Consider the following 23,229-nt stretch of genomic DNA (forward strand, 5'->3'; position numbering starts at 1 on the left):
TTTTTGGCCAACCTCCCATGCAGGGCCTTGTTAAAGTCTATGTTGACAACATTCACTTCCTGGCCTTCATCAACTTTCCTGGTAACTTTCTCAAAAAGCTCTAAAAGATTGGTTAGTCATGGCCTACTGCATACAAAGCCATGTTAATTGTCCCGATCCAGTACCTGTCTATCCAAATACTTAAATATCCGGTCCCTTAGAATACAATAATTTACTCACTACTGATGTCAGGGTCACTGACCTATGATTTCCTGGCTTGTACTTTTAAGCTTTCTTTACAAGTGAACAACATTAGCTATCCTCTAATCCTCCCGCACCTCACCCATTGCTTTTTAAACATCTCTACTGGAGACCCTGAAGTATCTGCATTAGCCTCCCACAGGATCTGAGGAAGCAGCTTGTTAAGTCCTGGGGATTTATCCACACTAATTTGTCTCAAGACTGCAAACATCTCCTCTTCTGTAATCTGTCTATGGTCATGACATCACTACTGTTTTGGATCACTTCTGTAGGTTCCGTGTCCATCTTCCGAGTAAATATTGATGTAAAAAAAAACATTTCAGAACCTCACCATCTCTTTCAGGTCCAGACATAGATAAACACTCTGATTTCCAGAGGACCCATTTTGTTCCTCGTTATCCTTTTGCTCTTAAAATATCTGCAAAAGCCCTTGATTCTCTTTCACCTTTTCTGCCAGAGCAACCTCCTGTCTTCTTTTAGCCCTCCCTATTTTCTTCTTAAGTGCTGTCTTACATTTCTCAAACCTGTCAAGTACCTCATTTGCTCCCTCCTGCCTAGGCCTACTGTGAAACCCCTTTTTCTTATTCAGAGCCTCAATATCTCTTGAAAACCAAGGTTCCTTGATATCCTTGCCTTTTACTCTGATAGGAACACACAAATGCTGCACTCTCAAAATTTCACTTTCGAAGGCCTCCCACTTACCAAGTACATCATTGCAGCAAACAACCTATCCCAATCCACGCTTGCTAAATCTTTTTTCTGATACCATCTATATTGGCCTTTCTAGCATTTAGAATTTCAACCCCAAGTCCAGACCTTTCCTTCTTCTTAATTATCTTGAAACTAATGGCATTGTGATCAAGGTGTTCACCTACAAGAGACTTCTGTCACCTTCCCTGTCTCACTCCCTAACAAGAGATCTGGTGCCTTCTGTCAATCACTCCATGATATGGTTCATGAAACACTTGTGTATTGCCTTGTTGGCCTAATTTAAAACATACTTTGAATATTCAGTTTAAGCAAGTGCTAAATATTCTGGTACCTAATAAATGTAAGTGACTAGTTTTTTTTTACAGAAAACCTTTCATTGATGTAGCAAGTTATCAGGTATATCTAAAAGTTCGAAAGTAGTTTACAGGAAATAGATTACTTTGATATATAATCAATAGGCAATATAGCAACAGTCTTATGTGGATGTATAAATAGCTAAGTTTTTGTTTTTATTTTATCTTGCCAATTGCAACCATTCATTTTGCTTGTGCTTCTTACCTCACACAGCCCTCACAGTGCATTAATTTGAAAATCTTCATCCCTGCTCTAAATAGTCACCCTAACACCACTGTCAGTTCCACCTTACCAAATCTTCCACACATCTAATTCAAAATTTTGGATCACTTTAAATCTCCAATTCTGATTCTTGATTTCTCCTGATTTTAATCATCATACCATTGGCACTCACGGATTTTATTGCCTTGCCTTTAAAGTCTGAAATTTTCTCCCATAATCTTTCTGCCTCCACCTCTCTCTTGATTTAAGAAGTTGCCAAAAACTCTTTCTTCATGAACAGTTCTTTGGTCATCTGCCTTGATATCTCTCCCTGTCACAGACTAATTTTCAATAGGTTTCAATAGGTACATTTCATGTCAGCGAAATGTATACAATATATATCTTGAAATTCTTTATGTTTGATAATGCTCATGTTAAATGGGATATTCCATTACATCAAGCATTCTTTATCAATGGTATGATTTTTGTTGGTGCAATGATGCTTATAAGAGATTAGCTATTGCACTAGAACAGCATTTCAGTCTCCTTTTAAATAACTTGGGCATAAAATAATACAGCATGATACAAATTGCTTGACAATAGTTTAACTCAAAGTCATCACTCCCTAATCCAATTTGCTATATTAAAGGCATTTGTTATGTAATCACCATAAAATAATTTAAGGGATCAATAGCAGACAGTTTTAAAAAACAATTTAAAAAGCTAATGTGCTCTCAAACACTTGCATGCACCCTTATTATATCCAGTTCATAAAATTTCAATATGCTACCACTCATGAATATGGTCTGGTTTTAATAGCAAATGGTCCATTCTCTTCCCCCCCCCCCCAGTACATTTTAATCCTCAATATTATTACTTCACTGATCATACTTTTCATAGATTAATTCTGAACAACATATAAAGGGATTTATTGGTGTTTATGAAATGAACAACATTCTGATAAAAGAAAGTCATGTAGTAGTGAAGAAATCAGCAAGAATAGGAGAATTTCTCCAAAATAGCCAGCAGACTTAATGCCTATCAAACCGCATGTTTATAACCTGACTCCCAACCAGACTGGCAAATGTTTAGTCCTATTTAGTGAAGCATGGAAAGTGTCATTCTAAATTTATTTACTCTCTTATAAGAAACTGGATCTTGTTACATTAGTTTCCTTTACAAGATGAACTGCCCTTTATTCCTCATTCTCTGATTGACAGATTAGCAGCATTAAGTAGTTATTGCAACAGCGTTGAAACAAACACTGCAATGTAGTCCACTTATAATTGTAATTACCATAAGAAACTAATCATGCCTAGAGTATCATTTGTCATAAATTGCATTATAATTGTGGGGAAAAAATGAATGTCTTGATAGCAATATTTTTTTAGGATCATTTCACGTGATTAATGCTGTAAGTTGTAATAGTCACATCTCAGTGTAATTGACTTACAGAGTGACTTAGAAATTGACTTAGGTCATTTCTCTCACCTGTGTCCACTTCTCTCCCATAATTACATCTCCCCTTAATAATCTTTGAACATTATGACATAAGACTTAACAGTGGTTTCATTATTACCACTCAGTTCACTTGTATTCCATTTTTATAACGCATTTCGCATCAGTCCATTGCCTGAAGGGCCATGCTGAGAAACATCTCCACAATCAAACTTTCCACAATGGTGTTACCATGCAGTGGGTTGAAGTTGCAGCTCACTGAGGCAAGAACTGCTGGAATCAGTTTGGTGCTTGGGATATTTGTACACAGATAGTGAGGTGAGTGTGGTGAGGAAGATATAATAAAATTAATCAGGGGGAGTCTCATCCATCTTCTGTCAGACAACTAACTGCTTTCAGCATCACTGAAAGGGAACCCAAAAGAAATGTGGGAGAGGGAAAATGTAAAGTGGCAGTAAATCCTTCAATAATTTAAATATAATTCAGTTTTGTCTTATTTATTTATATAGCGATACAGTGCGGAATAGGCCCTTCTAGCCCTTTAAGCCATGCTGCGCAGCAATCCCCTGATTTAATCCTAGCCTATTACAGGACAATTTATAATGACCAATTAACCTACCAACCGGTATGTCTTTGGACAGTGGGAGAACCTGGAGGAATCCCGTGCAGTCACGGGGTGAATGAGCAAACTACTCACAGACAGCGGCAGGAATTGAACCTGGGTTGCCTGTACCATAAAGCGCTGTGCTACCCACTATGCTACCATGCCACCCCATACCATCCTCATGCCAAAACGCTCCGCTACCAAAACTGTAAACCCTCAACTCTCTCCCCATCCTGAGGAAGCCCTGAGCCAATATATTCCCCTTTCTCCAAATGCCAATTGACTGGCTTAAGTTTTCGGCCTATTCTTTCATTTTGCTAACTTACTCAGTATCATCCTATCAGTCCATTATCATTCTACTTCCTACTGATTCTTCAGCTTTGGTATTGCTTGCAAATTTTGCAAAGTCTGAAACTGCACACTCATAATCACTTGAAAAAGTGCTTGTCCCAGAAATTGACCTTGGAGAAAATTACTGCCCACTCTGAGGCAAGAACTGCTGGAATCAGTTTGGTGCTTGGAATATTTGTACACAGATAGTGAGGTGAGTGTGGTGAGGAAGATATAATAAAATTAATCAGGGGGAGTCTCATCCATCTTCTGTCAGACAACTAACTGCTTTCAGCATCACTGAAAGGGAACTTCTCTTGTTCTCAAACAAGAGAAAATCTGCAGATGCTGGAAATACGCAAAAACAAGAGGAGTTCTGATGAAGGGTTTTGGCCTGAAACATTGACTGTACTTTTTTCCATAGACGCTGCCTGGCCTGCTGAGTTCCTCCAGCATTTTCTGTGTGTTGCCCACTCTCTTACTGTTTGGAAAACAGCCATTTAACAAACTCATAAACACAAGAAACTTTGCACATGCTGGAAATCCAAAACAACAAACAAAATGCTGGAGGGATTCTGCAGATCTGGCCGCATTTATGGAGAGGTATAAACATCTGATGTTTTGGGCTGAAACCCTTCATTAGGACTGCAAAGGAAGAGGGAAGAAGGCAGATGAGGGGAAGGAGCAGAAGGTAATAGGTGAAGGTAGGTGGGTGGGTGGAGGAGGGGAGACAAATCGAGAAATTGGTAGGTGATAGGAGACAAGAGTTGACCATGGGAGAAAGGGAAGGAGAAGGGGCATCAGCAGGAGGTGATGGGCAAATAAGGAGAGAAGAAGGGGTAGGAGAGGAGCTGGAATGGAAAAAGAGGAAAAGGGGAGGAGGAAAATTTGCCAGAGATTAGACAAATCGATTCACGTGCTATCAGGTCGGAGGCTAGCAGATGGAACATGAGGCATTGCTACTCCAACCTGAGAGTGCTCTCATCATGGAGGAGGCCATGAACGGACATGTTGGAATGGGAATGGGAATGGGAAGTAGAATTAAAATGAGCGGCCACCAGGAAATTTCACCTGTTGGGGTGAGTGGAACAAAGCTACTCAGCAAAGTGGTCCCTCATCTATGTCACATCTCACCATTGAAGAGGACCCACACAGAGAGAACCGGATATATTAAATGACACGCAGACTTGCAGGTGAAATGCTGTCTTACTGGGAAGGTCCCTTTGATACCCAGAATGGCAAATGGCATCTCCTTCCCCTCCCCCTACCTTCTTATTCTAGCTTTTCCCCCCATCCTTTCCAACCTGATAAAGGGTCTCGGCCTGAAACATTGACTGTTTATTCCTCTCCATAGATGCTGCCTGACCAACTGAATTCCTCCAGCACTTTGTGCATTTTTCACAACTCTCTGCTTCCTGTCCAGTTAACAATTTTATTTATTTACAGTGCTGGATTTTAGTTTTCATGCCCTAGCCTCTTATAAACCAGTGTTGTAATCTTTGGCACCTCCTATTAATTAGAAAGAAATGACAAGTTATGTAAGTTCTTAGAGTCATAGAAACAGGCCCTTCTGCCCATCTAGTCCATGCCAAAACCTTTAAAACTGCCTACTCCAAATGACCTGCACCAGGACCATAGCCCTCCATATCCCTACTATTCAAACTTCTCTAAACAATTGAAATTGAGCTGACATTCACCACTTGTGCTGGCAGCTCATTCCATACTCTCATGACCTTCTGAGTGAAATTTCCCTTAAGCTTTTCACCTTTCTCTTTTAAGCTATGACCTCTAGTTGTATTCACCCAACCTCAATGGGGAAAAAAGCTTGTTTGCATTTATTCTATCTATACCTCTCATAATTTTGTATACATCCATCAAATCTCCTCTCATAGCTCTGTGCTCTAAAGAATACAGTCATAACCTATTTAATCTCTCCTTATAACTCAGGTCCTCCAGACTCAGCAACATCCTTGTAAATTTTCTCTGTACTCTTTCAAATACATCTTTTCTGTAGGTAAATGAACAAAACTTCACACAATACTCCAAATAAAGCCTCACCGATTTCTTATACAAATAAACGTAACATCCCACCTCCTGTACTCAGTACAATGATTCATGAAGGCCAAGGTGCCAAAAGCTTTTTTTATGACCCTCTCTACCTGTGCCAACATTTTCAATAAATTATGTGCCAGACCACACTCCTCAGTGCTCTACTGTACACTCTGTAAGACCTACCTTGGTTGGTGCTACAGAAGTGCAAAACCTTGTACTTGTCTGCATTAAATTTCTTCTGAAATTTTTCAGCCCATTTTTCCAACTGATGCAGATCCCTCTGCAAGCCTTCCTTACGATCCACTACACCCTCAAATCTGCAAATTTGCTGATCCAGTTAACCACACTATCATCCTAATCTGAAAAATTTGACTGGAGGATCAGTGTTTACAAATATTCCACCAGTGATACTGGTCCATTTGTACTCATGCCTCAGTGCCAGGTTAATTCCTTCATTGTGCATAACACTGAAAATAACATTTAACTATTTAACTCCAACTTCTTGTTTGGTGTTTCAGTTATAGATATTACATTCAAAGATGAAGAAAGATAGCTTTATTTGTCACGTACGGTGTATATCGAAACACCAAAGCATACAGTGAAATGCGTTGTTTGCGATTAGCTGGGGTCAGTCCACAATTGTCACTACGCCTCTAACACCAAAATAGCATGGCCATAACTCTCTCACCCGAACCGTACATTGTGAATTCAGGGAGGAAACTGGAACACCTCACATGGTCATGGGGAGAATGTAAATCTCCTTACAAACAGTGGTAGGAATCAAACCCCAAACAGTGATTGCTGGCAAAGGAAACCAATTAAGCTAACCATTACAATATCATGCTATCCCTTTCTCACAATTCTTAAAAATTACACCCCTCCCTCATTTGCTATTTGACGTTATTTCAGGCTACTTAAAGTCCTTTAATATTTCTTCTTCTTGTAGGTCAGATGTGATTTCTCATCTGATCTGTTTCTCTATAGGATGACAGCTTCCTTTTAGTTTTTCTCTAACCAAAACAATCATTGTTCTTCATGTCAGATGCTTCCTTTCTCCAGCACTATAATTAATAATTTTCCTTTAATTTTCCATCACCCATTAATTTTCCTTTCCCCCCACTCCTTTCTGCACATATTCCTATTCCTGACATTTTTTCAGTTACACAGTGACACAAAAGATTGCAGATACCGTAATCTGCAACAATAAACAAGAAGCTGAGGAGCTCTTCTGGCCAGAGAGCATCTGCGAAGGTGAAATGGATGATCAATGTTTTGGGTCAATTCCCTCAACCAGGACTGAAAGAGAGAGGCAAGACAGCTGATACTAAGAGTTGAAGGGTTTACATCCAAAACTTAACTATCCATTTCCCTCCACAGATGCTGCCTGATTATTGGGTTCCTTCAGCAGTTTTTTGTTGTCATTGTTATAGACACTGAGTCTCAGTGATTCTCCAATCTTACCATATATTCTGGGTTCTAACCCTGTTTTAGTCTTTCCATTTTTTTTTTACTTTGTTTCTATTTAACACTTTACTACTTCCTACTCCAGAGGTTTCGAGCAGCTGCACTGTTTTGAAATTGGTTTATTATTATTATCATCATATGTACTGAGATAGCGTCTTGCACACTGTTCATGTAGATCAAATCATCACACAGTACACTGAGGTAGTACTTGGAAAAGCAATAATAGAATGCAGAATAAAGTGCAAGAGCTATAGAAAAAAAAAGTTCAGTACAGGTAGACAATAAAGGACAAGATCATAACGGAGTAGATTGTGAGATCAAGAGTCCATTTTATTGTACTTGGGAATCAGAATCAGGTTTAATATCATCGGCATATGTTGTGAAATGTAAAATTTGTTAACTTTTCAGCAATAATCAAATGCAATACACTATAATATAGCAATAAATAAACAGGTCAATTACAGTAGATCTATACATATATATATATACACACACATACATATATATATATATACATATATATATATATACATATATATATGTATTAGTAGTTTAATTAAACAGTGCAAAAGCAGAAGTCATATTAAAAAAAAGTGAGGGTAGTGTTCACGGCTTCAATGTCCATTTAGGGATCAAATGGCAGAGGAGGAGAAGCTATTCCTGAATCACTGAGTGTGTGCCTTCAGGTTTCTATACTTCCTTCCTGATGGTAACAATGAGAAGAGGGTATGTCCTGGGTGATGGGGGTCCTTAATGATGGACGCCACCTTTCCAAGGCACTGCTCCCTAAAGATGTCTTGGATACTACAGAGCCTAGTACCCAAGATGGACCTGACTAATTTACAACTTTCTGTATTTGATTAATTTGATTAATTCTGTAGCAGAATCATTTAACAGCAGGGTAGAAGCTGTTCTTGAGTCTGATTATATGCACACTCAGGCTTTTGCATCTTCTGAATGACAGTGGAGGGGAGAAGAGAGACTGGAGCTTGTGGATGGCCTTCCCTTTGCCAGTTTAGTTTAGATGCACCCCAACCACACTGTTGTATCTCTTTCCCAAGGTTATTTTGACAGGTTGCTCTCATTCTAGAACAGATCCCATTCTCCCAGAAATATGCAGCCCTTATTTTGTGCTATGCTTCTAACTACAAACTAACCTGCATTTTTTATCATTGCTAATGAGTGACACAGAGTGTAAATCAGAGATAACTACCTACACGTTTTCCAAGCTCTTGAAGGTCCTGAAGTTTGGGCCTTCCCTTTCCAAACAAAAGGACTGTTAAAGACTTGAAATTATACTGAGCTATGACAAAAATTAAAATCATCTGCTTTATTATCCTTGTTCTAAATAGGTATTCTGAAGAGCACCTGCTACATTGATGTTCGCTGGTTCCCCTTTGATGTCCAGAGATGCGATTTGAAATTTGGTTCCTGGACACATGATGGCTGGCTATTGGACCTGCAGATGATGGAAGCTGATATTTCTACTTATATACCCAATGGAGAATGGGACCTAGTTGGTAAGCTTAATTTCCTGAAAGTAGATTCATTTTGCACAACATGAACTGAGAAGGAAGGAGAGTAAAGACTGCATTAGAATTAGGGCAGGGTATGCACACAGACATCACTTTGTTCTTTCCCTCTGTTGTGGCCTAATGGTGATAGAGCATTAGAAAATTCTACTCCAGACAGAGAACACATTAGCTAGACCAGTGGTTCCCAAAGCAGGAAATGTTTAGCTCCTGGGGTGGTCAGAGTTTCTAAGGAGGAGATAAAGATAAAGGGGGTGGTGAGGAGGGGGGTAGCTAAGGAATGACAGGATTAATTTCCGAAATGAATTTCTTATTACAGGCACTTGACCCTCAGTGACTCATAACTTATTACAGTGATCACGTAATCTCTTTATTTCTGGCTAACCCACCATTCTCTTAGACTTTGCTCAAAGCACATTTTTGACTTATCTTGTCCATACTGCACCAACCGCCGCCACTGGGCTATAAACATGCAGGAGCAGTGTATGGGTAAGTGGCTCAAGGACACACATGGCTGAGGCTCGAACTGACGACCTTCAGATCACCAGCCCAAAAGCTTAACCACTTGGCCATGCACCAACACTTGTTGAAAAGCAATGTGACACTTCTCTATTTGGCATATCATGTGAAGCTGTATTGAGTAAATTGTATTATCTCTGGGCCCAGCCCACACATTATTGGCATTCATTATTGTGGTTCAATGTAAGCTAATACAATTCTCATGCTCAAATCACACAGTGACTCAATGCCTATGAAGTAGGCAATGGCGTTCAATGGTGTAAAGTTCAGAATCTCCTCTTACAAATAATCTCGGCAGCACTTCTGTAACCCGTGGCCCAACCAAGAAGTTGGTGCCTCACTCTAGGTACCTTCAGGCAGAGAAGCCAGTTTTGCCTGAGCTATGAGAACATCAGAACTTACCCTTTTATTGATCGCAGTGCTTGAGGTTGGACTTACACAATCAGTGATTGACTGTGGTCTTTAATCATAACAAAAACAGTCAAAGTGGACCAAAGGAAAATGCAATATTGACAATATAATGTGGAGAATCTGAAAAATGGATTTATACCAGTCCCAATCAACCAACAATAGCTGATGTGTCTGTTGTGAAAAAGATTTTTTTCAAATGAGGCAATAAAACCATCCAGGCTCCTTGAACATTTGAAGAATAATAACATCTGATAATGCAAACAAGAACTTGGCTTATCTTAAGTCACTTTGGGAAACCTTTTCATAAACAGAAGACATTTAAGAACATGTTTCCCAGCACTTCACAACAAAATAGTGACAGTTTGCCTGCTTCATACAACATTTCATTGCTCATTTCTAAATCAATTGAAGAACTGATTCTGCCAGCAGTAAGGCAGGTAGTCATAGACAAAGTCCAAGGGTAGTCATAGTCGAAGGGTGGTAGTGGGGATGAGCTCTGACTGCTAGACAAATGCTTTTCATGGAGTGTGTCTCAAACAGCCTTTGACAACCAAGTCCAGCTCCTGGCCTTCATATGTAGCACAGTTCTTATGCCCGGTGGAGCTGTTCTCACTGACAGGAGAAGGGGCAAAGGCAGATCACTAGCGCCTTAAAACCAGTTGCTCTTGTCAAATGAGGCTTCATTAACCACAGATGGTAGCTCATCTGGGAGAGAGAAAACTCCAATTTCAAACCCCTGCTGCCTTGTGGCTATACCCACTCACAGGAAAGGCTTTGGGAGTAAACCCCGAGGAAAATCTAGAGTCGGAGACCCAAAGGTGGCTGACTGCTATACCCAGCACCGGCACGGCAACTCTTGCGATGCTGCTGACATCAAACTGTATCAACTTTTGTCGTTCCTTTGCACCTGTCATCAGCATGGGGGGGGGGGGGGGGGGCGGGGTCCCACTGCCTGGGCAACAGACAGATCTCCTTATCAACTCTGCCCTGGCTTGCACCGCCATGGTCGACCACGATTGACAGAGGCCACTGAAAGGGACGTTCTGAGTCTGTGTTTGTACATCATCAGATCAAGTGATTAAAGTGATTCCACTCAGCAATAACTTTGTCCTAAGATGAATCGATGAAATGCCTGAGAATGTGGAAGACTTATTCTGCAAACTACTTCGGGCAGCAGTATTTGTTATGCAGATGGATGAGTCAACTTTGCTAAGCAACAAACCTTTACTTCTTGGGTTTTTTTCTTCATAAGAAATGAAACCATGATTCATGAGTTGTTATTTCCAAGAGGACTAGAAACAGATGTGAAGGGAAAGTCAATATTTTGAGTTGTTGACCAATTTTTCAAAAAGAAGGACATTCCACTCACCAACATTCTTGTTTCTGCAACAAATGGGGCATCATCAATGACATGATGCTACCATGAGAAGTTATTACTTCCTTACCAAAAAGGTGTACCTAAGATACTTACCATTCACTGTGTAATTCACAGACAATATGTTGTCACAAAAAATCCCAAGTGGTCAGCTGCACCAATCATTAAATACTATTATCAAAATGGTAAATAATATCAAGTTGTATGCTCTGAATTCTCATTTATTTTGAGAGCTTTATATTGAGAATGATGACAGTTTGAATGCTTGCTGTTGCACACAGATATCAGAGAACATAGTATCAGAGTACAGCAAATTACAGGCCCTTTGGCCCACAATATTGTGCTGACCCTCAAACCCTGCCTCACATATAACCCCCCCCCCCCACCTTAAATTCCTCCATATACTTGTCTAGTAGTCTCTTAAACTTCACTAGTGTATCTGCCTCCACCACTGACTCAGGCAGTGCATTCCACGCACCAACCGCTGTCTGAGTGAAAAACCTTCCTCTAATATCCCCCTTGATCTTCCCTCCCCTTACCTTAAAGCCATGTCCGCTTGTACTGAGCAGTGGTGCCCTGGGGAAGGGGCACTTCACTGAGGACCTCAGTCTCTTCCACAGCCTCCAGGCACATCTTCCCACTTTTATCTCTAATCGGTCCTACCTTCACTCCTGTCAACCTTTTGTTCTTCACATAATTGAAGAATGCCTTGGGGTTTTTCTTTACCCTACTCGCCAAGGCCTTCTCATGCCCCCTTATTGCTCTTCTCAGCCCCTTCTTAAGCTCCTTTCTTGCTACCTTATATTCCTCAATAGACCCATCTGATCCTTGCTTCCTAAACCTCATGTATGCTGCCTTCTTTCATCTGACTAGATTCTCCACCTCACTTGTCACCCATGGTTCCATTCTTTATCTTCCTCACCGGGACAAATTTGTCCCTAAACATCAACCACATGTCCATAGTACATTTCCCTGTAAAAATATCATCCCAATTCACACCCGCAAGTTCTAGCCTTATAGCCTCATAATTTGCCCTTCCCCAATTAAAAATTTTCCTGTCCTCTCTGATTCTATCCTTTTCCATGATAATGCTAAAGGTCAGGGAGCGGTGATCACTGTCCCCAAGATACTCACCCGCTGACAGATCTGTGACCTGACCCGGTTCATTACCTAATACTAGATCTAGTATGGAATTCCCCCTAGTCGGCCTGTCAGCATACTGTGACAGGAATCCATCCTGGACACACTTAACAAACTCTGCCCCATCTAAACCCTTGGAACTAATCAAGTGCCAATCAATATTAGGGAAGTTAAAGTCACCCACGATAACAACCCTGTTATTTCAGTTATATCAGATGCCTCTCAAAGGGAAATGGCCTGAGTCACTTTTATGTGCTTTTTGAAACTGTGATAAAATTCTTTGAAACTCGAATGCTTCTTTCGATAATAAACTCAAGAATGTTCAGCATGACATTGCTTATTAGTTAGAATTACTTATTCACAAATTCACAGAAGAAAATCATTCTCCAATTGCAAGGAAATAATGTGAATTTTATCAAAATCAAATCAGTTATCTCCACAGTTCTGTCCGAGCTAACCCTGTTTATGTGCAACAGTGACCTTAGCAACCTTTTCCAACTTATGAGCCTCTCTGAGTTGGAAGAGGAAGAGAGAATACTAAATAATGATCTTCAAGTATACTGCACCCATCTGGTTGGAAAAAAGAAATCTCTGAATGCTGTCCTGCACAGTGGGAAAGGTCAAGGTGTTCTTTATTGCCTTTCTAACATCATATTAAGTGGAGCGCAGTTTCAGTGCAGTCACCCAACTTCTTTCAAAGGAACAAAACTGAACATGCAAATTACTGAAAATGGGGATCTTGAGACTCCCTCCGCGTAACATTCAGCCTCACACTGGGAAGCTGATATCACCGCACCAAGCCTATCCATCTCATTGAAAGGTGAATAAACAATGAAGTAGTGAATAGTTGGACTGTTAATGTACATTCTAAAATTGTCAATAAAAATTGTTTTTACTGTAATTTAATAAACAAATAATTTTATTTGTACCTTTAAACACATTTGAATATTTTTGTAATAATTTGTCACAGCTTTGAATTTGCAATTCCTATTTTCTTTCACTGTGCATCATAAATCAAAATTTCTTATAGTTCTTCTGTAACGGATGGAAAGGGAGAGAGGACTCTGGGAATGTGGTCTGGGAGCAAAAGGAATGGTGACCCAAAATATTTTGGGAATCACTAATCAAATGCTACTCTGTTGTGGGCTATGCTCTTTTGATCATTATTTAAATCAAAGCTCTACCTGCCTTCTCAATAACTGGTGAATTTTACCTCCAGGCTAAAAATGCTAAAAACATCTGAGAGGTCCTTCTCTCAATTTCTCTGTCTCCACCATACCTGTTCTCAGAATGAGACTTGACAGAGTAGAATATCTGAGATGTCCTCCAATTTCAAAGAATGGGGTTTCCCTTCTACTGCAATCGACACTGCTCTCACCTGCATCTCCTCCATTTCCCACACATCTGCCCTCACACTGTCCTCGTGCCCCCAGATCAGGGATAGCCTTTCCTTTATTCTTAACTACCACCGCATGAGTGTCTGTATCCAGCACATTATTCTCCATAAATACCTTATTTCCAATGCACATCTTTCACTCTCCACAACTCTCAACACCCCCGCCACCTCCCATTGTGATCACTCTTCGTGTGACTCTCTTCTCCACGTCTACCTCCCCACTGATCTCCCTCCTGTGCCTTAACCCTAAAAGTGGGACAAGTGCAAAACCTGTTCCTATACAGTACCTCGTCCTTCACCAACATTCAGGGCCCCAAACAACCCCTCCAGGTGAGGCGGCACTTCACCTGCAAGTCTATTGAGATAATCTGGTGTGGACTCCTCTACATCAGTGATAGCTAAAGCACATTGGAGGAAAGACTTCATCAAGCAGCTTCACACTGTCCACCTCAAAAGGCAACTGCTCACATCGCATCTAGGTAGCCTCCAAACATCTTTTCCTCCAATTACCGGTGATTTCTTCACTCCCCCTTCCTTTTTCTTTCCTATTCTGGCTATCCTCTCACCTCTTCTCTTCTCCTCTCTTCACCATCACCTCCCTCTAATTCCCCTCTTCCTTCCCTTTCTTCCACAGTCCACTCTCCTCTCCACTTAGATTCCTACCTCTTCAACCCTTTTCAGCTTCCTCCTATCCACTCCCTGCCTCTTACTGCATCCCCGTATCGGTTCAGAGTAGTGGTCAATGAAGTTATCTATGTAAGTTCAGGAGCCTGTTGTTGGGTAATAACTGTTTCTGATCCTGATAGTGTGGGACCTAAGGCTTCTGTATTTGAAAAGAAAATATAGCCTGGATGATGAGTGTCTTTGTTGATGAATGTTGCGTCTTGTGATAGCACTTTGAGTAAATGGTGGGGAGGGCTTTGCCTGTGATGGACTGGGCTGTTTCCACCACTTTCTGTAGTCTGTTCTGTTCCAGGCCATTTGTTTTTCCATACCAGGCTATGAAAAAAGCAATTAGGGTACTCTCTACTGTGTACTAAGTTTTTTTGGTGACATGCCAAAGCTACGGACATTCTCCGTTCCCTTAATAAGGACTGGCACATGGACTTCTGGCTTTGTCCTCTTGTTGTCAATAATAAGCTCTTGGATTTTGCTGATATTGATTGAAGGGTTGTTGTTGTGGCACTACCCAATCAGATTTTCAATATCCCTCCTATATGCTAATTCATCACCACAAAATCTGATATAATTTGATAAAATGAGCGGACAATTCTTTCCAGAAAATGTGTCCAGCATGACTCTGAGATAATCTAATGCTGGCATCAGAAATCCATAGACCAACATACTTCCCTCCAGACTTGATTGATTTGGAACTATTAGACATTTTAAGAACACATTATACTATACCATCAAATAGAAATTAACAACCCCAATCCAATGGTAGTTGATTGAAATGTTTTCTGCCTTCTCCTGTAGGATAGTGTTCTACGTAAAGTGATGAATTGTGGTTTTACTGGAAAAGCAAAATGCCTGTGATTATTGTGTTGCAGGAGTACCTGGGAAAAGGAATGAACTCCGCTACGAGTGCTGTGATGAGCCCTACCCAGATGTGACCTACACAGTCATGATGCGCAGGCGTACACTTTATTATGGACTAAACCTACTGATCCCATGCGTCCTAATATCTGGGTTGGCACTTCTGGTGTTCCTATTACCAGCAGATTCCGGAGAGAAAATTTCATTAGGTAGAGTCTGAAACATTAATTCTTTTTTAGTATTTTGGGGCATTCGGATGGAAAGTATAAACTGTGCCGAGAGAAAAAAACCTAACATAAAATCCTTTAAAAAAAGCAGTTGGATTCTATTGTAAAATGCAGAAGACTCTTGAATTTTCATCTGAACTTTTGCACTTCATGAAGCAATTGTAATTAGTTCAGGAGCATTAATGCTTTCTATTTTGAATGCAACAACTAAATCAGATCAGATCAACCATTAGGTAGATCAATGCAGATTGTGGCTCTCTATATTCCATCTCAATTGTGATCCCATCTTTCTAGATGTTCTCTCACTGCCCAGTTCCACCATGTTTATTTCTCATATTTCCCCTCTGCCCCAACATTTCTTCTGGAATCAAATGGCTGCTCCCCATGGCCCTGGTTCCTGTGCTCCTTTCTGACTTACCAAGACCCCATTTCCTCTACAGCCTGTCCATTTACTGGGATTCTGGTTCCCACACACCCTTTCAAGCATCAAATCCATAGTTCTTGCATTCCATTCCAAGACACCAAGCCAAATCCTCTTTCAAACACTGTGCCCTAATTTCCACACTCCCTTCCCACCTTCCTGGGCTCTGGCTCCCTTTCAGCTCATCTGTTACTGTTTGTCATGCTCCCTTCAATCTTACAGCATTAACCATTCCAAACTGTAACATTTTAAAAGAAAGGGAATTAAAAATGTGTTCAAGTATTAATTCACAGCTGTCTACTAGATTGAAAAATCTGTTAACCCAGTAATACTAAAGACCCAAACATGCCAGATGCACAGAATTTTACTGTAATGAGGTTTACAGCCCGAACTTGGGGAGTTGAAAGAATACACACTACACAAAAAAAACAGAACCAGTACTCAATAAAGCTTATTATTTAGTTGTCTTCAAGAATAAAATAATAATAACGTAGCTTCTGTAATTTGCAATATACTTTAATTAATTGATCATATCTAGCTCAAACTCCAATGACACTTCATATGGACAACAAATATAAAATATTCCAGTCTTCATACCCGATCTTTCAACCCTTGCCTGCTTATCTTCCATTTCCCAGTCCTAGCAGTCCAACTTTATAATGCACTTCCATTTTTACTCACCGTATCACTCACAAACATCATGAGTGATGAGTGATGAGTTCACTGCTGAAGCTGCACGTTAGGAATGGTTTTAATGGGATAGGGTGCTACAAGTGGAGGGGAGAAGAATGGGGAATGTTTTGGTATGTTTGCTTTCAGACTGCCGCTCACTTTTTGCTAATTCCATGTGCTGATAATGGAAGTGGACTGTAACAAAGTGGAGTAGAATTCTGGAGAATACAAAGGATCCTAGTCAACAGTAGATGAATTCCAAGATTCATGCATGGCTGAACAACTTCCTGTCTTTTGCCACTCTCCCTTTTTAAGAGTGGAGTGACATTTGGAGTTTTCCACTCCTCCAGAACCTAGTGATTTTTGAAAGGTCATTAATAATCCCTCCTCAATCTCTTCAGTTACTGGATTGGAGTCCTTCTGGTCCACGTGACTTATCTAACATCAGATCTTTCAGATTCTAAAGTACCTTCTCCTTATTCTATGAAGGTTCTCATTCATGCAGGTCGTTGTATATTAACCAGTAGTAAATCAAGTCAACTGGACTTACTGTGTTCTCAAGAGGATGTTTCACCACTCATCTAAGAGGCTTCTTCAGTTCTGATCCATGGTGCATAGTTTTATGGCTTATAAACTGTGAGTTATTTAAAGCAAGAAGTCCCTCTCAGGCCAGTTGTGAGCAGGATTAACTCAGTTACATACAACATTATGAATTACCTTACCACTATTCTCACCCCTTTGATCTGTAACTCCACACTACATCCAAAATTCCATGGAATTTGTCGAGAAATTTCAGCATCTGAAGCTGAACACAGTCAAGACCATGGTGTCATATGATGATACGTCTTTATTCACATCTGTGCCCACTTCTGAAGCTATCAAGACAGTAAGAAAAAAGCTGTATCAGGATAGTACCCTGGACAGTAGAACCACACTCAACCTGGATCAGGTATGTACTTTACTCGACCTCTGTCTCAACACTACCTACTTCAAATACAAAGATGTCTTCTACAGGCAGAAACGCGGTTGTACCATGGGTTCACTGGTGTCTCCTATTGTAGCCAACTTATACATGGATGAAGTAGAAAGGACAGCCTTGAACACCTTCCATGGAACATCACCCAATCATTGGTTCAGGTATGTGGATGACACCTGTGTTAAAATTAAATTCATGAGGTGCAAGCCTTCATAGAACAACAGTGGATAATAACATCAAATTTACACGAGAAGGCTTCGGGAACAAAAGACTGGCCCTTTTAGACTGTGCAGTACTTTCCAAAGGAAATAGACATTTAGATATGGAAGTTTACAGGAAAAAGTATCTATGGTTTGACTCTCATCACCCATTAGAACATAACTTAGGGGTTATCAGAACACTACATCATCACGCTGAGAATGTGCCCATCAACATTACAGCTAAAGACAAAGAGCGCAAGTATTAGAGAGAAGCCTTGAAAGCTTGTGGCTACCTTAAGTGCCTTTCATCAAGACAGCAACAAAAACCAGCAGAGACATCAGCCCAGCAGAGTGGTAAGCAGCAAAGAGATAGAAAAACATAGTCATCCAATATGCCGCTGGAGTTTCAGAGAAACTCAGAAAGATTTTCAACAAACACCGAACCCACAAGCACGTGCAGACAGAAACTTGTCCACCCCAAGGATCCTACACCCAAACATAAACAGAGCAATATTGTATATGCTATCCAATGCAATGAGAGCTCCACAGATCTGTATATCAGTGTGACAAAACAAGCACTTCACAAACAGATGGCCCAACATAGGAGGGCTAACACCTCAGGTCAAGAGGACACCCCCAAAGGACAAGGGACACTCCATCGATGATAACAATGTGCACACTTTGGACAGGGAGGAGAGGTGGTTTGAAAGAGGGATTAAAGAAGCCATCTTCATCAAACTGGAACAGAGGAGGTGGGGTACAACACCACCTATCAGCTACTTACAATGGAGTTCTATCATCTCCACCCCAGAGTCTCCACAACAGTTCACATCTCCATTCATGAAAGATAAGACTAATGATCCTCTCACTATCTCTGTGACCCTTAATTACTCTCATGTGATCGCAATACCCTTAAACAACTCAGAGTTCATAAGCAGGAAAACTACCCACCATGGATCAGAACTGAAGATGTTGCTCAGTAGTAAAACAGCTTCTACACAACACAGCAGGTCCAGATGCCTTGATTTACCAATTGGTTGATATACCTTCTCCTTAGTAATAGTGACTACACTCAGATTTGCCCCCTATACACTCAAATTTCTGGCATTTTTCTGGTGTCTTCCACAGAGAAGACTGATGGAAAATACTTATTCAGTTCATCTGCCATTTCTTTGTCCCCCAGTTACGATCTTTCCATTGTCATTTTCCAGTGGCTTGAAATCTACTCTTGCCTCTCTTTTACTCGCTTTTTAAGAAGTTAAATTCTGATCCCTTTCTAAACTTTTTGGCTTACTCCTTATTGTGAAAGTGTCCATTACCTCTTTTGCATTCTCCTTCCCTTTTACTTTATCCATACTCTTCCACGCTGTTGAACCCCCTCCCATTAATTTGTTTAAAGCCTACCCACAGCCTGAGTTTCACAATTTGCCAAGATTCTGGTTCCAGCATGGCTCAAGTGGAGCCTGTCCCACCAGAACTGCTCCCACCTTTCCCCAATACTATTGCCAATGTCTCAAAAATTCAAACCCACTACTCCTACACCAATCTTCAAGCTGTACGTCTGATCTTATTAACTGTATGTACCAATTTGCACATGGCTTAGGTAACAATCTAGAGATTATTACTTTTTGATTCTGTGATTTAAGTTAGTGCCTAGCTGCTCAAATTCCCTCTGCAGAACACCTTTCTTTATTTTCCCTACATCATTGGTACCCACACGGACCATGAAAACTGGATCTTTCCCTTCCCACTCTCAATCCCTCTGCAGGTCAGATAGTGGTAGTCCTTCGGATTCGAAGAAGACACGCTGTTGTGTAGTTCATCTATGAACACAGAGGTGGCTCTGCAGTCCCAGTCTCGAAGCACAGAGTCTAGCACAATGGGGGCACTGGAAGTCCGTTGTTGTAACAATTGTGGCTGCTGTTCTGTGATGTTGCTCATGGTTTTCCATCAGTTTTCGGCAGCGCCTATCTTCAAAACTGGTGTAGGCTTCATAGCACAGGGCTTGCTAGTGGGTTCTGTCGGTAGCCACAGCTTCTAGTTCCCTTGGCTGGATGTCACAGTAGCATCGGGTTTCCTTCACAGTGTCTTTGTAGTGCGTGGATGACCTTGAAGTCTCTTTCCAGTCTCCAGTTCACTATAGAGCAGCTGGCGAGGCATTAGGCATCTCCTCTGTGATCCAGATGTCTTGGAACGCCTGGAAGGCATTTGGGCCTAATGCTTTGTAGATCTCCTCAGGAATGCCATCCTGCCCTGTTGCTTTATTTGAGTTCATCAGCGAGAGCGCTTTCTTGATCTTACCAGTAGAGGGCGGCAGGTCTAGGCCATCCAGGATTGGCTGCAAAGGGATCTGCTGTCAGAGTCAGGATGAACTGTGGACGGCCTATTGAGTAGGTTGGAAAAGTGTTCAGCCCAGCGGTTTTTCCAGTCCTTCCTGGTCTTTGATTAGGATCAGATGATAGCAAGGGGGAGGACCCTGATTAGAAGGACCATAAACGGACTTTATGGTGCTGAAGAACTCTCTGGTGGCATGCATGTCTGCATGGCGTTCCACCTGCTCAGCCTTTCTCTGCCACCACTCGTCCTGCATTTCTCACAGTTCTGCTTGTACTTTGGACTGCAGGTGTTTAAACTTGTCTTTCTTTGAGACAGGTGATGGGTCATTCTGCCAGTCTGCATAGGCCTTGTTCTTGGCCTGAAGGCCTGCTGAAATTAGACATTAGACATTAGACAATAGGTGCAGAAGTAGACCATTCGGCCTCTCGAGTCTGCACCACCATTCTGAGAGATCATTCACTATCAATACCCAGTCCCTGCCTTGTCCCCATATCCCTTGATTCCCCTATCCATCAGATATCTATCTAGCTCCTTCTTGAAAGCATCCAGAGAATTGGCCTCCACCGTCTTCCGAGGCAGTGCATTCCACACCTCCACAACTCTCTGGGAGAAGAAGCTCTTCCTCAACTCTGTTTTAAATAACTGACCTCTTATTCTCAATCCATGCCCTCTGGTACTGGACTCTCCCAACATCTGGAACATATTTCCTGCCTCCATCCTATCAAATCCTTTAATTATCTTAAACATTTCAATCAGATCCCCTCTCAATCTCCTCAATTCCAGCGTGTACAAGCCCAATCTCTCCAATCTCTCTGCATAAGACAGCCCTGCCATCCCAGGAATCAACCTAGTGAATCTACGCTGCACTTCCTCAATTGCCAGAATGTCCTTCCTTAAACCTGGAGACCAAAACTGTACACAATATTCCAGGTGTGGTCTCACTAGGGCCCTGTACAAATGCAAAAGGACATCCTTGCTCTTGTACTCAATTCCCCTTGTAACAAAGGCCAACATTCCATTTGCCCTCTTCACTGCCTGTTGCACTTGCTCATTCACCTTCATTGACTGATGAACTAGGACTCCTAAGTCTCTTTGCATTTCTCCCTTACCTAACTCTACACCGTTCAGACAATACTCTGCCCTCTTGTTCCTGCTTCCAAAGTGGATAACTTCACATTTATTCACATTGAATGACATCTGCCAAGTATCTGCCCACTCACCCAGCCTATCCAAGTCTCCCTGTATTCTCCTAACGTCCTCTTCGCATGTCACACTGCCACCCAGTTTAGTATCGTCAGCAAACTTGCTGATACAGTTTTCAATGCCCTCATCTAAATCGTTGACATAAATCGTAAAGAGCTGTGGTCCCAATACAGAGCCCTGTGGTACCCCACTAGTCACCTCCAGCCATTCCGAGAAACACCCATTCACTGCTACCCTTTGCTTTCTATCTGCCAACCAGTTTTCTATCCATGTTGAAACCCTGCCCCCAATGCCATGAGCTCTGATTTTACTCACCAATCTCCTATGCGGCACCTTATCGAATGCCTTCTGAAAATCTAGGTACACAACATCCACTGGCTTACCCTCGTCTAACATCCTTGTTACACCCTCAAAAAACTCCAACAGATTAGTCAATCATGATTTGCCCTTGGTAAATCCATGCTGGCTCGGCCTAATCCTATTTCTGCCATCAAGATGTGCCACTATTTCGTCCTTAATAATGGACTCAAGCATCTTCCCCACGACTAATAGATGGTCCTGTGGTTTTCATCAAACCAGTCTTGATGCAACAACACACACAAAATGCTGGTGGAACACAGCAGGCCAGGCAGCATCTATAGGGAGAAGCGCTGTCAACGTTTTGGGCCGAGACCCTTCGTCAGAATGCTGCCTGGCCTGCTGTGTTCCACCAGAATTTTGTGTGTGTTGTTGTTTGAATTTCCAGCATCTGCAGATTTCCTCGTGTTCAGTCTTGATGCACTTAGGTTTTCAGTCCAAGTACAGTTGTTGCAGTCTGTGTGATAACATCTTTGAACAGCGTCCACTTTTCAGAACAGGTTCCCACAAGTGGTAAATTGCTAGAGAATTTTTCATTAAGTACATCTTGAAAACATTGGACCTGACCTGGGTCTTGCTGTCTGCCCATGTTAAAAGATACTCTGGCAGTCTTTGGTTGCTTATGATGCAAAGGGGCTATGTGCAGATTGAGGATCGATCGAACCAGTCTATGATCTGTCCAACACTCAGCACTTCGCATGGCCCGGGTGGTGGTGACATCCTAAAGGTCACACTGGCGTACTATGATGTAGTCAAGTAGGTGCCAGTGTTTGGACCTGGGATGCAACCAGGTTGTTTGCAAGTCTGACCATCGTGTTAGTGATGCACACTTGCTCAGAAGCAGCAGGCCGCTACTGTTTAGTTTTCCCACCCCACGTCTCCCAAGGACTCCATCCCACTTATCGCTGTCTGTCCCCACCCTACCATTGAAGTCGCCCAAGATGATGAGTTTGTCACTGGTGGGTGTTGTCTGAATAGTCTGGTCCAGGTCCTTGTTGAAACTCTCCTTGTCTTCGTCTGGACTCACGAGGGTTGGTGCATAGACACTGACAATGGTGATACACTAGGACTCATTGAGAGGAAAGCGGAAATTCATGATACGTTCATTTATTCCAGCGGGTAGAGTAGGGATGTTCTTCAGCACAACAGTTTTGATTGCAAAACCTACTCCGTGGATCCTGTCATCAGTCTGTGGTTTCCCTTCCCAAAAGAACCTCTATCCACTCACTGCTTCCTGTAATGAACCCTCGTCTGCAAGCCTGGTCTCACTGAGTGAAGTGATGTCAATGCGATAACGGTGAAGTTCGGCCGCTATGAGTGCTGTTCGTCCTCCAGGCCTTGCCACCTTGTCTCTATCCAGCAAGGTGCAGGTGTTCCAGGCTCCAAAGATGAGTTTCCTTTGATTTGATTTTCTTGATACACGTCGACCGCTAAGGAGATGATCCACCAGCTGCGGTTAGCTAGCCAGATGTTGTGGGGCAGGCAATGTTTGTGGTAACTTTTCTAACCCCCT

General features: G+C 41.6%; 1 protein-coding gene across 3 annotated transcripts in view; it reads left to right on the plus strand.

The window, feature by feature from the left end:
* The window catches only part of chrna8 (cholinergic receptor, nicotinic, alpha 8), a 362,783-nt gene that overhangs the window by 279,733 nt on the left and 59,821 nt on the right, over positions 1 to 23,229 (plus strand). For all 3 annotated transcript variants that reach the window (XM_059973862.1, XM_059973863.1, XM_059973864.1), the window contains 2 exons: positions 8,767 to 8,934; positions 15,338 to 15,532. In XM_059973862.1, the coding sequence (XP_059829845.1) occupies positions 8,767 to 8,934; positions 15,338 to 15,532 (363 nt within the window). The remainder of the gene's footprint in view (positions 1 to 8,766; positions 8,935 to 15,337; positions 15,533 to 23,229) is intronic.

Source organism: Hypanus sabinus, chromosome 7 (assembly GCF_030144855.1).
Source record: "Hypanus sabinus isolate sHypSab1 chromosome 7, sHypSab1.hap1, whole genome shotgun sequence".
NCBI lineage: Eukaryota > Metazoa > Chordata > Chondrichthyes > Myliobatiformes > Dasyatidae > Hypanus > Hypanus sabinus.